Source organism: Heloderma suspectum, chromosome 5, assembly GCF_057233095.1.
Source record: "Heloderma suspectum isolate Gila_16-S chromosome 5, 16-S_ref, whole genome shotgun sequence".
Taxonomy (NCBI): domain Eukaryota; kingdom Metazoa; phylum Chordata; class Lepidosauria; order Squamata; family Helodermatidae; genus Heloderma; species Heloderma suspectum.
The window spans coordinates 21677617-21691585 of record NC_139462.1 but is presented as its reverse complement, the minus strand read 5'-3'; the positions used below and the strand labels follow the sequence as shown (position 1 = coordinate 21691585).

The 13969-nt window shown below is 41.6% G+C and overlaps 1 protein-coding gene across 5 annotated transcripts in view; it reads left to right on the top strand.

Annotated features, from left to right (window-relative positions):
- Positions 1–13969, top strand: part of WDFY3 (WD repeat and FYVE domain containing 3) — a 213466-nt gene that overhangs the window by 81174 nt on the left and 118323 nt on the right. For all 5 annotated transcript variants that reach the window (XM_084855546.1, XM_084855544.1, XM_084855549.1 and 2 more), the window contains 5 exons: positions 2269–2430; positions 2816–3008; positions 6882–7068; positions 12007–12173; positions 13150–13617. In XM_084855546.1, coding sequence (XP_084711672.1) covers positions 2269–2430; positions 2816–3008; positions 6882–7068; positions 12007–12173; positions 13150–13617 — 1177 coding nt within the window. The remainder of the gene's footprint in view (positions 1–2268; positions 2431–2815; positions 3009–6881; positions 7069–12006; positions 12174–13149; positions 13618–13969) is intronic.

Below are 13969 nucleotides of genomic sequence, written 5' to 3'. Positions count from 1 at the left end.
ATCTAGAGTCATATGTGTTTCCGTGTGCACACATAGCACTTGGTGTTGGGCTACACCATTAATTTTAGGAAGCAGGTGTGTGTGTGTGTGTGTGTGTATAAACAATGCACACATGGAACTGCTTCCTCCATAGCATGTTAGAGCTCTTGTGCCTGAAACTAGGGCTTCAGCATATCTGAAGGTGGAAGTTTGGAGAAGAGAACAAAGGGGATGTGATATTAGATTAGCTTGAATGGATAGTTTGTGGAGGTAAATGATGTATGAGCAAAAAGCTAGCGTCAGAGTTTGGAATCCTTCACTAAACTGGGATGTTGAAGACATTGTGAAAAATGACCAATAATTCATGCAGATACTCAAAAGTATGCAGGGAGAAGAAGACAACTTTGGTGAAGGCATTATGAATTTTCCTCAGGAATAAAGAGATGGCACAGTATAGATCAGCAAAGAAAAGTTTCAGTATTCTAGATGAGAGATGAGAGATGAGAGAGCATGGATGTGGGTTGAGCTTGTAGATACAAAGAGAGAGGTGGGGGAAACTTGGAGATATAGAAGTGGAGAAATTGAAGGACTTGGAATGAGATTGGGTAGGAGAGGGCAAGGAAGATTCAAAGATCAGGTTGAGGGAGGCATGCCTGGGAGGCATGCAGTCTTTAAAGTTAAACTGAGAGAGACTAATTTATCATGGCGTGAAATTTCTAATGCAGTGTTGCAGGGCCAAAGATGCTGGATCCTGTGTAATTTGTAAAATAAAAGGGCAGGAGGAGATTGGATTCTGTTGGAGAGGGCCTTTCCAGTGGTGGCCCCTCCCAGTGAGGCCTGCCTGGCATCCTCATTGTTCCTGTTCACACATAACAGTGGCAAATCATGGGTTAATTAAGCTACGATTTGCTGGGTCATATGCCTCCTGCAAGTCGTTTCCGCTTTGTGTAATCAACTTTCTTTTGGCCCAGTTGTAGGTTGTTGTGTTATGTGAAAGCCTGGGAAAGTTGGTTTGTTCATGGGTTAAACAACCCAGAGTTAACCTACAATTAGTTCTTAGTTTAACTTTTGGTTGTTCAACTCATAAACAACCCAAAGTATCTGTATTCGCATGTCACATGACAACTAATGATTGGGCTGATCGGAGGTTGATTATGCAAAGTAGAAGCAGCTTGTACAGTTAACCCACAATTAACTGATGTTTTGCCATCACTACATGGAAATGGGCCCATCTGGTGCTGGGTCAAGACTTCCCTCTATTTGTAGGCATTTGATGACATGTGATGGGCTGTTTTAATACATCACTTGAGTTACGCTGTTTAATTGACTATACTTGTCACATAGTTGTTTTATGGGGTGGTTATATTTTAGTATGATATGGATAATTGTTTTAGCTGTTCTAAATTTTGTATGTTTTAATTTTGGTTTAAGTTAGCTTGAGGGGGTTCTCTTTTTGAGAAAGGTGTCTAAAAAGTGTAATAAACAATAACAGTAGCAACAACAACAACGGCAAACTCTAGAGATGGGATGAGAATTCGAAGCAAGAGCGCTGAATTATGTTCTTTCTCCCTTCCTCAGTTACAGCAGGCAGAAACTTGGCAGGCACAGCTTACTCAGGCAGACCCCTACCTTGATTTAGCTCACTCTCCACCTTCCTACTCCCTGAAGGAGGGGAGACCTCATCTTGGGGAAAGGAGATGGGTAGCAAATAGCAGAGGTCTCCAGCAAAGATGGGAGGAGTTCAGTGGGCTTCTGCTCCAGTGGAAAATAATGCTTTGAGCATGTTCTGCTCCAGCCAATGGGAGGCCAGGCTTCTCCCATCTTTGCCAGAGCCCTCCACTGCTGCTACATCCTTTTCTGTGGACACTTTATTTTTCCTTGGGGAAAAAGGGGGGGGGCTGGCAGGGAGGGCTGGCCAGCCATTGAGCCCTTGAAGCATTATAGCTGAATGCTTGGAGAACCCCCTGGAGGGCTTCTGAGTGTTCAGCAGTAATGCTTCAGGGGCACAATTTATGTTCGTTTTGATGCAATTATGTTGGTGCTCACCTGATGCTAATGAGCACACAGTTTGTGAATGATGATAAAACAGTTACTTTTCTAGATAATTAGAATGATTTTTTTTTTAATTTTCAGAGTAACTGGTTTTGAGAATACTATTTGTGAAATTCACATAAAGGTTCTAGAAGTTATGCAGTTAAATAATTTCTAACAGAGTCGGTTGAATTCAGAACAAATTGCGTTCTGTTAGCAGTGTAACATTGCCTTTTCTCTTCACTTTCCCCCCTGCAGAAAACAGTGGACTGCATGACGACTATGTCAGTGCCTTCCACGCTTGTGAAATGTCTCTATCTGTTTTTTGACCTTCCACATGTGCCTGAGGTGGCTGGAGGAGCCCAGAATGAGTTGCCTCTAGCAGAGCGTAGAGCGGTATTGCAGAAAGTGTTTGTACAGGTAAATGAATTCTGGCCACAGTAAAACATTTCAAATGCAGTTGTCTTTGCTAAAAGAATGGGTTGGAAAGAAAGGGGCTTTGAGAATATTTTTGACTATACCAACTGTCTACAGTATATCTCCTACCCCAAGACAAGCTAGTTACTGATTGTAGAAACTTCCATAATTGCATGGTGGTCTTTGGAGATTTTCTATACTCAGTATAGAATATCAAATATAATACTATACTTTCTTATATAGCTGAACTGAGCTGATTCCAAGGAATTGCTTACAGTTGCGTATTCTGTTCCGAGTTTAAATATTAATCCCAATACACAGAATGCTTATGATAGTGATTTGTATGAGCTTCAGACTTTTTTGTGAATTCAGTGGCCTTTTCTTTCAGATCTTAGTGAAACTGTGCAGCTTTGTATCCCCGGCGGAAGAGCTTGCTCAGAAGGATGATCTCCAGCTTCTGTTCAGTGCAATAACCTCATGGTGCCCTCCCTATAACCTGCCTTGGAGGAAGAGTGCAGGAGAAGTACTAATGACCATATCACGTCATGGCCTTAGCGTCAATGTAGTGAAATACATTCATGGTTGGTATACCTTTCATATAGTTAGTGGAATATTTTTGCATTGAAATCGCATTATTTTTTGTTAAGCAGTATACAAATAAGGATGAGATTGCATATGTTTCTAACACAGATAGAGACGGAGGGGGTGGAAAGAGAAAGAGAGAGAGAGAGAGAGATTTCCATCTTGTTGGTAACATGTTGGACTGAGACCTAGTTTCAAATCCCAGTTCACTGAGCTGGAACATATTTGTCCCACAAATTCTCAAGATTATTCTCTGTGAAATCAGATGTCATCTATTCATCAAATATTTGAATGTCCATTATTTCTTGTTGGCATTCAACATCTGGTGATACCTGATTTTGGTATTTGGTATTTGTCAGAAAATAGTATTTAGTATTTGGCTGCATTTCATAATGGATAGCTTATGGCATTTCACACCTGAAATGTGACAAAAACCAAACAACCAAGAGATCACCCAGCAGTCTAAAGCAAGGGTAGGCACTTGGTGCCCTCCTGATGTTTCAGACTACAACTTCCATCAGTCCTAACCAGCATGTGAATGGTAAAGGATTGTGGGAGTGATAGTCCAAAATAACTGGAGGTCACCAGGTAGGCTACCCCAGTCTAAAGCATTTACTTTTCATAGAAGTTTGAAATCTGAGTTCAAGTTCTGAAATCCTGTTTGTTTTTAACTTTCTGAAATTTCATTTCAGGAGTAGGGTTCATGTGAGTGGCCATGTGCTAGTCATCATCCCCCATTTTCAGTTCTGATTTGTAGAATAGGAATATCAGTGTGTTACGTCATGTGGATATAACACATGGGGAGGAGCAGGTTGCCTATTCTGAGCCCAGTGAGGGTGTGGCTATAGGACGGAATATAATTCTGAATTGGGCTGGTCAAACCTGCTGTTCCCTCAGCCATGCTAGATGTTTGTTGCTATTCGCCAGGTGCTTCATAAGCCCTCCTATTTCTGTTGCCTGACTAGGGTGACAAAAATGAATGGTGTGCTATCAAGTCACAGTATATGGCTGCATGGTGTGTACAACCATGAATTTGACAGGCCTGCTGTAAACTAATGATGATGATGATGTCATAAAAGAGACAGTAGGAGAAAAAGCTAGTTTTTGTACCTCAGCAGGGCCCCAAAATTCCAACTTCCAGTAAGCTCTATGAACAGTTGTTTCTCACGTGAATGATTGTGGTTTTGCAACTTCTGCTGATGTTGCAAGCTCCCAAGAGTAGTTCCTGTTTCTCATTTATGTTTAATGTAGCATTAGCTCCTTGTGGAGGCAGCTTAGCTAGTTGCTTCTGTTTACTGCTGCTTGTCTCTTCCCTAGAAATTTGTAGCAGATGGAAGGAAATTAAACCAATGCTATATGCTGTATGATTCTTGAGTATACTGTACATGATCAGTGAGAATGTTGCTTGTAGATTAATACTGTTGCTTGTAGATTAATAGTGGAGCAACTATCCAAAGCAAATATTCAGCATTGCAAAAAGTAGACTATATCTACTTTTTCTCTTTGAAATAAACTCCAGGAATTATTATGTAACATGGAAACATGATACCCTACTTATTTTTGTGCACTTCCTGCAAATAAGTTGTTCAGATCAACCTCTGTTTTTTGCTTTCCCAAACCCAAACTCTCCAATTATTTATCATTTGCAGACACAACAGATTTCTTTCTAGTAAGTAATAGAATCTGAAACAAAAATAACTAAAGAACAAATTACATTCATGCTAAGTCCATTCTGGTATTTATTTGTTTTGAGTCTGTATAGAATTGTTGTGATTATTAAGGCCCAAATCAAACATTATGTAGCATGGTTGATTTTTTATATATATAGTCTGCTTCTTTGATACTCTGGGAGCAGTAGTACTAGGGAGCCTCATGGGTGAATTAGGCTACATGAGGTTTCTCCAATCAGGTGCTCTCCAGGTGTTTTGGACTTCAACTCCCATGAGCCCCAGCCAGCATGGCCAGTGGTCCAGAATCCTGGGAGTTGTAGTCCAAATCATCTGGAGGGCACCAGGTTAGGGAAGGCTGGATTACATCTTTACTTTTTAGGCCAGCATTTCTGGCCACCAGTGCTTGTGCTTAAGCAAAGCATGCCTGGGGTTTGTGTGATGTTTCAAAATGCTGAACAGAGTGCTTGGAAGCTTTCTTTTTCAGCATGTCTTATCATTATTTAACATTTCTGTGGTATATAGATGACAGTCCTTACAGTTCCTTGAGGGAGGCTGTATTGGGAAACAGGACCTGGTTCTCATGTCATGGTAGCAAATTATGGGTTCATTAATTAACCCATGATTTGCTGGGACACATGCTGTGCGTGAGCTGCTTCAATCAAATTGGAGGTTATGAGCATGACGTGCGAACCCAGACAGCTGGGTTGCTTAGGGGCTAAACAACCCAGTGGTTAATCCATAGTTTGTCATTGGGTTAATTACGGGGATGTTTAACTCCTAAATAACCCAGTAGTCCAGGTTCATGCATGTGACACTCACGATCTCTCATTGGTGCAATTGAAGGTTCTTTACAGAAAGTGGAAGCAGTTTACATATGGCGCGCCTCCTGGCAAATTGTGGATTAATTAACCCACAGCTTGCTGCCTTGATGTGAGTACCAGGTCAGGCTGGGTTAGCACATAATGCTAACCCATGATACATCTGTTGAATTCTGGGTTGTCGTGTTGTGCGAACTCAGCTGCGCTAACAAACAATGGTTTGTTGACCACAAACATCCCAGAAAAAGGATTCTTGTTTTGTTGTTGGGTTGTGAACTGTGGGTTGCTTAAACAATGGGTTGTCGTTATGTGTAAACCCAGAACTGTCAGTTGTTCATGGCTTGTTTCACCAGGCAACAGAAACAGTGGGCAACAGTGGTTTTAAAAAAAACCCATTTGCTCTACATCTTAGTACTACAGCACTGCAAAGGCATTTTGGATACAGGGAGGGAATGGGTGAAGGAGGAGAGAAACAAACAACCCAGAGAATGAGAAGACAAATCATGGTTTGTTCAATCATCTGCCAGGCAAACCCTGGGTAGGGCAACAAACCATGGGTTAATTAAACCATGGGTTAGGAGAGAGGTAGGCAATTTGTGGTCCTCCATATGTTTTGGCCTACAACTCCCAACATGCCTCACCATTGACTATGCTGGCTAGGGATGATGGGAGTTGTAGGCCAAAACATCTGGAGAGCCACACATTGCACATCTGGTTAGCGTTATGTTCGTACCAGGTCAGTGACTTGCCCAAGGGTAATGAGCTTCACAGCTTAATGGAGATTGGGACCTGGGTCTTCCACACTCAGATCCAACATAAATGTTTTATGTAGTTAGCCTTGTCAGCTTTCACATTAGGAGTGGGGGCATAATCAGACATGTAGGACTTCTACAAAGGCATAAAGAAGGATGTGTGCTGTCTTTAAAAATGTGATGGAAATTCTTCCTTGAAAGCTATTTTGCACATTTTGAAAAGTTCAAGAAGCAGATGAACTAGTGATGTGTGATACTGGGTGATGTGTGATGGGGAAGTTACACATATGCCTCAGGTATATTGTGCAAGTAACAAATGTGCGTGGAACTGGTGCAGATAGGATATCCAAGTTCCCATTTTGTGTGTTACCTGGAATTTTAAAATGTGGAAATAGGGTGTTTTTAGCATCTACTTTTCTCTTCGTATAATGTGTGAAGTAACCCTAAGGTCAGTATACTTACTTTATTCATTATAAATTATTTATTTAAAAAACTTTCAAGAATAATATGTAAATTGCATGATAAGTCCTTGAATATTAACATGATTGTGGACTAGTGAGTCCACTGCACCACTGCATTTGGCATTTTATGTATAATTTGAAAATGCTGTTTTTTTAATATTACCTTTACAGAAAAAGAATGCTTGTCAACATGTGTTCAGAACATGCAGCAATCGGATGACCTTTCTCCCTTAGAAATAGTCGAGATGTTTGCTGGCCTTTCTTGTTTCCTCAAAGATTCCAGCGATGTTTCTCAAACACTGTTAGATGATTTTAGGATATGGCAAGGATACAGCTTTCTCTCTGATCTCTTACTCAGGTATGTAAACCATGTTTGGAAATCTTATTTTCTTGTTTAAGGGCACAATCCTATCAAGATAGGCGACTACCTGTCCAATACAGGGCAGGAGAAGCATGGAGGGGATCGTTCCCTCCGTGCTTCTCCTGCCCTGCATTTGCAGCTAGACAGCCAATTGCGGCTGTCTAGCTGCGGGAGGATGGAGCTGGGGAGGAGGACACATTGGATGTGTCGTACAGGCATTTCCGCTCTCCCCTCCCCGGAACGCCCCCAGACATGTCCCCTTTTGGCCACTCCATGCTCCTCTTGTGAGTGCAGAGGATGGGGCTGTTCCACGCTGCCTGCGAGGCAGCACGGAAGTGGGGGGAGGTCAGTTGTCCGGGAACCGGCGCAGGCTCCGAAGTCAGTTCCCAGAAAACAAGATATCCTATGGCCATCTAGTCGCTGTCTAGCGGCCATAGGATTGCTTCCTCTGTGGTATTTCCCATCTCTTAGCACCATCTGTCTGTACATGAATTTGTATAGAGTTTGAAACTGCAGCAGAAAAATTGAACCTTCTTTTAAATTGTAACACAACCAGGGGCGGGCCTAGACTAGCTGCCAGCAACTGGCACCCTAGGGGAGCCATGCAGTTGGCGCCTAAACCCCAAGGGCAGATCTAGGCTGAGGTTTTTGTTAACTGGGAAACATTTTGCCACTATTTTCCATTTAATGAAGAGGCATCTCCCCCCCACTATCATTTATAATAAAGTGCGCCCAAAATGTGTGTGGGGTTTTTACTAAGCACTGTATCAGCACAGAGGGTCTGATAAAAACAAGAAAGGAGATGAGCACAGCCATCCACTCTGTGAAGTAGCAGGAGTCCCATCCACAACACTCAAGGGAGGTCTCTGGAAGAAGGGTCCCAGTTGAATCCTTGGGGGGACATGGCCAACAAGGCTCCGCCAGCCCCTAGATTCACCCCTCTGAGGGCAAAGGAAGTGGCTGCTCTCAGGGGAGCCTCTTGCTCCCTGCCTCCAGCTGAGAGCAGCAGTGGTGCAGGAGGATATATCCTGCATTGCCTTAGGGAAGACTGGGTCCCAAAGGCAGGCAGGCTGACTTAGCCCATCCCCAGTTGGTCCCTCACTCACCTCCACAGCCTAGGTCATATTCCCTCTGTATGTGCACAGGAACTGAAATAATGACATCTTTGTTATTTGTTTTGTTTTGTTTTTTTCATTTGTATTTTTCCCTTGAATTTGTCACCCCACTTAACTTGGTGCCCTAGGGGAGTCTGCTGAGTTCGCCTATATGGACAGGGTGTCCCTGAACACAAGAGTAATATCCCACAAAGTGAAACTCTACTTCAGTTTAGGATTTTTAATTGGGTCTTGTTACTCTAGTAGCTAATTTAGTTGGTGTCTTCGATATGCTGGTACCACATTTTGGAAATGCAAGTGAATATACAAAGAGATCTTTTCAATAGCTGCAGTGTTGCCTGAGACAATGGGATATACTTGGTGGATAATATTGTGGGTTTGTGGTTGCATGTAAAACCTTCTAGGATTTGGGTTGATGATAAAAACTGCTATTTCATTGATGTGATGTTGTTTCTTTCCCCAGGAGGTTTGTATGTCTTACTGTCATGTCCCTTTTTCAGACTTTTAGAGACATAGAGATTTTTTGCCACCTCATTTAGCTGGTTTAGTGACAATAACTCTTTACGAAAAATTATTTATCTGTATATGTGCAGAGCTATGTAGATAGTTGTCTGGTCCTGCTCCTGGCTTTTCCTGAGGCAATGTTCTCAATGATGGAATGAGGGCTGAAGAATGGGAGAAATGGTAAAAGGATTGGTGCGCACTTGCTTTTCCTTGTCCATCAAGCTTAATGGTCCTTTAGCTACTTTTGAAAAGAGCCCATTATTGAAAAAAGCTGGCGTTGGAAGTTGATAAATGGTTGGAAAACCTAGAGTATGTTCAGGTGGCATGCTGGTTTTAGTTCACTTCTTCTGTGAGGACATTTACATAGTCTAATAACTAGAAAGAATCAGTCTGATGTAGTAGCTTCAGCTGTCAGAATTATTATTTTCCTTTAGAATGCTAGCCTTAATCCACTAGCTGAATCAAACAGTTTGTTCCTCCACCTACACCTTGCATCAGAAAAATTCACTAATCATAAACTGTGACTCGATCGATATTGATTACTCTGAAATTACATAGGATTTTCAGATTTAATTGTTGATTATGAATGTTCTCATAGAATTGAATACCAGATGTACTAAATTATATTTTTTTCAGTTGCCTCTTGATAGGCAGTCTGATGTTTTCCAGGTCTGCTGCAAGGTTACCTTATAGCTGTATGAAAAGATATTGAGTCCAGTATAGGATTGCTTAGGTATGTTGTTTCAGCTTTGTGGAGATCACAAGGAGTTATGGACTTGGGAGAACTAGATCTAATCTCAGTTCAGGCTTGTGCTTATTGGGATGTGCTGCATATTTGGCAGCATCTGCCAAGAATATTTTCATATCAACATTTCTATCCTATCCTTCTAGTGCCAGTGTACTACTCAGGGTGGTTTAAAATTGCAATGTCATATAAAACAGTACATTAAAGTACAGCAGAGACACTGCCGATGAAACACATGCTTTAAATAAAACATTAGATACTTTGCAAGGCAAAAACTTGCCACAATAAAAATGTCCTCACTGACTGGCAAGAAGCAGTATTCCATGCTATTGGTGCAGCCACTGTGAAGCCCCTATCTCTTGTCACCAATAGCTATCCCAATAGGTGGGACACAGAGAGGGGGCTTCTCCTTCTGTTCTCAGAGAGTGAGCAAGTTGTTCTGGGAAGAGGTGATGCCTTGGATATCCACGACTCAAGCCATTTAGGGCTTTGAAGGTAATCACCAACACTTTGAATTGTGCCCAGAAACAAATTGGCAGACATTTCAGTATAGGTTTTAATCTCTAAACTGCTCAGAGAGCTTCGACTATTGGGCAGTATAGAAATGTAAGAAATGAAATGAAATAGGTGTAACATGGTCTTGTGCTACCATTCTGGAATGCCGCAGCAAAAACCTACCATTTTTGATGCAGTATTCCAGACAAATGGTGGTTCTGAGAATTCTGCAAAAGTAGCCCATGTAAAACACATTGCAGTAATCCAACCTTGATGTAACTAAGGCATGTGTTACAGCAGGCAGGTTTGACTTCCTCAGAAATGGGCACACCAGCTGGGCAAAGGCACTCCTGGCTACCACTGCTATCTGGTGATCCAGATGCAAAGCAGAATCCTCAAGCACCCCACAAAACCCCAACAGCTTCCTTGGTATTTGATGAAATAGAGGGATAACAGTCACTTCCAAACTCACAGAATTGTTGTATAGATGCCTGAGATAAGGATGGCAAAGCTCTCTAAGTACTAAAATCATGCCTAAAAGGAATGATCAAATGAGTATAATGATTTGACCTTTAAATCTGCCTCAAAGGGTATAGGTTGCTTCTCCTTTTCAGTACTATGTTGAGTTCTCCAGGCAAAGAAGTGTTTGAGCCAAGTAATAAATGACATAGTAAAAGTCTGTACAATTGCTATTCAAATGCCATATGACCCCCTATATTGTGTGTTTTAATGATATTAGCTAAGGACCATTCATTATCACTCTGAATCTCATGAACCTAAAGGTGCTTCTTCTCTTGATTCACTGTGTATACCTACTTATGCAATGACATCCCTTGCACCCACATCTTATCCTAAGTTAATCTGAAAAAGGATTGAGAAGATGCCCACTGCCCATCCTCAAATTAACACTTTTTTTCCAATTAATTTAGGGTAGGTGGAGGCCTATTGGTTCCATGATGCACCTAGTGTTATCATAGAATCATAGAATGGTAGGGTTGGAAGGGGCCTATAAGACCATCGAGTCCAACCCCCTGCTCACTGCAGGAATCCAAGTCAAAGCATCCCTGACAAGTGGCTGTCCAGCTTCATCTTGAATGCCACCAGTGTGGGAGAGCAGAGGAAGCTCACGTATTGTTGTTGAATATTTTGGCCTGTTCTAAAGTCCGGGCATTTGACACTGGCTCCAAACCCCTGGGCCCTGCATCTCCACAAATCTGGAAACTGGGTCCACACCATATCTAATCTGAATTCATATTTATCACAATGTATGTTTAATCTAGATGTTTTTAAATGCCCCCTCCCAATTCCCTGACAATTCTGATAAGACGCAGCTTCTCCATGAGCTTCTGTTCTCCCATTACCAGACAGACAGCTCTGTAGTGGAAGTAGGTAGCTAACTTAGGGTAATTTCATGGTGTTCACAAGTAAATAGTGGCTGCAGTTGCACTGATGAAGTCAATTTTGTCCATCCATTTGCTCCCTGCATACATGTTTGATGGCTCATACCCCAGAACATCTTTATGCACAGTTGTTTTCACCATTCCTTGGCGTTACAGGGGCAGCTGTTGGTGCACTTGTAGAGTTTCTGTGACACAGAAATGAATGGGGGAACTTGATGTGTGCATCAGAGCAACTGTGGAGCACCCCAAACTGCATGGAAAACAATATGTTTAAATTTGAGTTGGACATGGTCTTTTAGGAGCAGACGTTACTTTAAACAGGAGCAGTGCATGGCTCCTCGTTGGGTCTGTTCACGTCGCCCCCATGCCAACTCAGCCAGCTACACAATTTGACAGTTATCACTCGGTACAGCAGATGCAGCCAGAGCCAGTCAAGGCTGCTGAGGAGGGACTGTGGTGCTGACCTTCTTAAAAGGGTCTAGCGCACACATGGTCTTGTTCTTAACTCTTGTTTGAATATAACTGCTGCAGTGGGCCCTGACCATTGGCTTTGGAGTGCTAGTTCATTAAAACTGACCTTTTCACATCAGCTATGATTATTTTTTAAAAGATGTTCCACATTTTGTTTTGAAAGAATTAATGGCCTTGTACTCACATGAGTACTTTCCCCCTGCAGGTTAGAACAAGCAAAAGAGGCAGAATCCAAGGATGCTTTGAAGGACTTGGTTAATCTGATAACCTCGTTAACAACATATGGTGTCAATGAATTAAAACCAGCTGGTGTTACTACAGGGGCACCTTTTCTGTTGCCTGGATTTGCTGTCCCCCAACCTGCAGGCAAAGGTGAGATTACTCTTTCCTCTCTCTCTCTCTCTCTCTTTCTCTCTCTCTCTCTCTCTCTCTCTCTCTCAAGAATCCATAATAATATTTGACATTTATAGTCCTGGATAAGTTATTAGTGGTTTGATCTGAAACTGCTGAAGTTCTCAGTCTTCAGATTCTTAAGTATGTAGACTTAGGCTCAGAACGTTCTCAAAGCCCAAGTCCATAGAGTGCTGTGGGCAACTTGATCCTCTTCCACATGCTCACCTTTGCTTCATGAGGCAATCTGTAACTGAACTTTTGGGACCCTCTGATTCTGAATTGTTGCTTCAATTTTTAGGCATTTAAAATGAAATACTATGGTGATGGTGTTGACTGAAATGATCCATCCGTAACATACCTAGGATGCCATACTTCATAATAACAATGCATTACAATCTCTCTCACCTTATATCGGTCTTGGGGCCCTCTTACATGTCCTAACTATCCTTGGGGTTGCCTCCTACCCACTTGCTCCCACCTCCTGCAGTGGTTTAGGTATTTATAAAACTAGTCAATTCTTTCAGATATGGGAACACCCAACAATATATCAAATTATGTCTACATAGCCAGACAGAAGATTCTGAAACAAAAGTATGTGTGGTCACTCTCTCATTTTCAGCATGTGTCCCCCAGGTCATGGTGCTACTATCAAAGCAGTCTTAACTGCTGTTCTCACTAGTTGTTGGGACAGCTATCCTGAGGCCTTTCTTATTGACTTATTTATTTATTAAGGGATTTTTAATCCCATTCTTCTCTCTCTCTCTCTCTCTCTCACACACACTTTTTTTTTTTGTTCTGTGAGAAAGGTGAGCTTGTACTACTACCTTATTCTGCAGGCTCAGTTCGTATGCAATTATTTGCACCAGGTAAGAAATACGTGACTCGAATTGTTTGCTTTCCCCCGTATGCTTGAACAATGATCTCTCTGATTTCCCCCTCTTTCTGTTTGTTGTAGGTCACAATGTGAGGAATATCCAAGCTTTCTCTGTCCTACAGAATGCATTTCTGAAGGCAAAGACCAGCTACCTTGCACAAATTATCCTTGATGCCATCTTAAATATATACATTGCTGACAATGCCAACTATTTCATCCTGGAATCTCAGCATACTTTGTCCCAGTTTGCAGAAAAAATTTCCAAGCTTCCAGAAGTACAGGCCAAATACTTTGAGATGCTTGAATTTGTTGTCTTTAGCTTGAATTACATACCTTGCAAAGAACTGATTAGTGTTAGCATCCTCTTAAAATCCTGCAACTCTTACCCATGTAGCATCATTGCAATGAAGACTCTACTTAAATTCACACGGCATGACTATATCTTTAAGGATGTATTCAGGGAGGTGGGACTTCTGGAAGTGATGGTGAACCTTTTACATAAGTATGCAGCTCTTTTGAAAGATCCTACACAGGCCCTGAATGATCAAGGTAAATAACCCCCTTTCTTTTAAATGCTGCTTTATCTGGTTCTTCTTCTCATCTCTGCTAGTGCTTTTGTTGTACAATGGGAAATACATATCTCCCTTACATTATTATAAAAAAAAGGATGCTACTATTCACAAAATATATGTAATTTCAGACTTCTTATCCTTCCAGTCACCCCAGGTCGAAAGCCATTTTATTGAAATTCTACTTAGAAAGGCATTTTAGTTTTCTTCAGAATCCCAAAAGACATTAGGATTACTTCCAAGAGTAAAACCACTTCCTTATAAAACTTTTTAGCCTATCTTTTTAGCTTTAAAAATAAAATACACATATATGAAATATTGATGCACCAAGT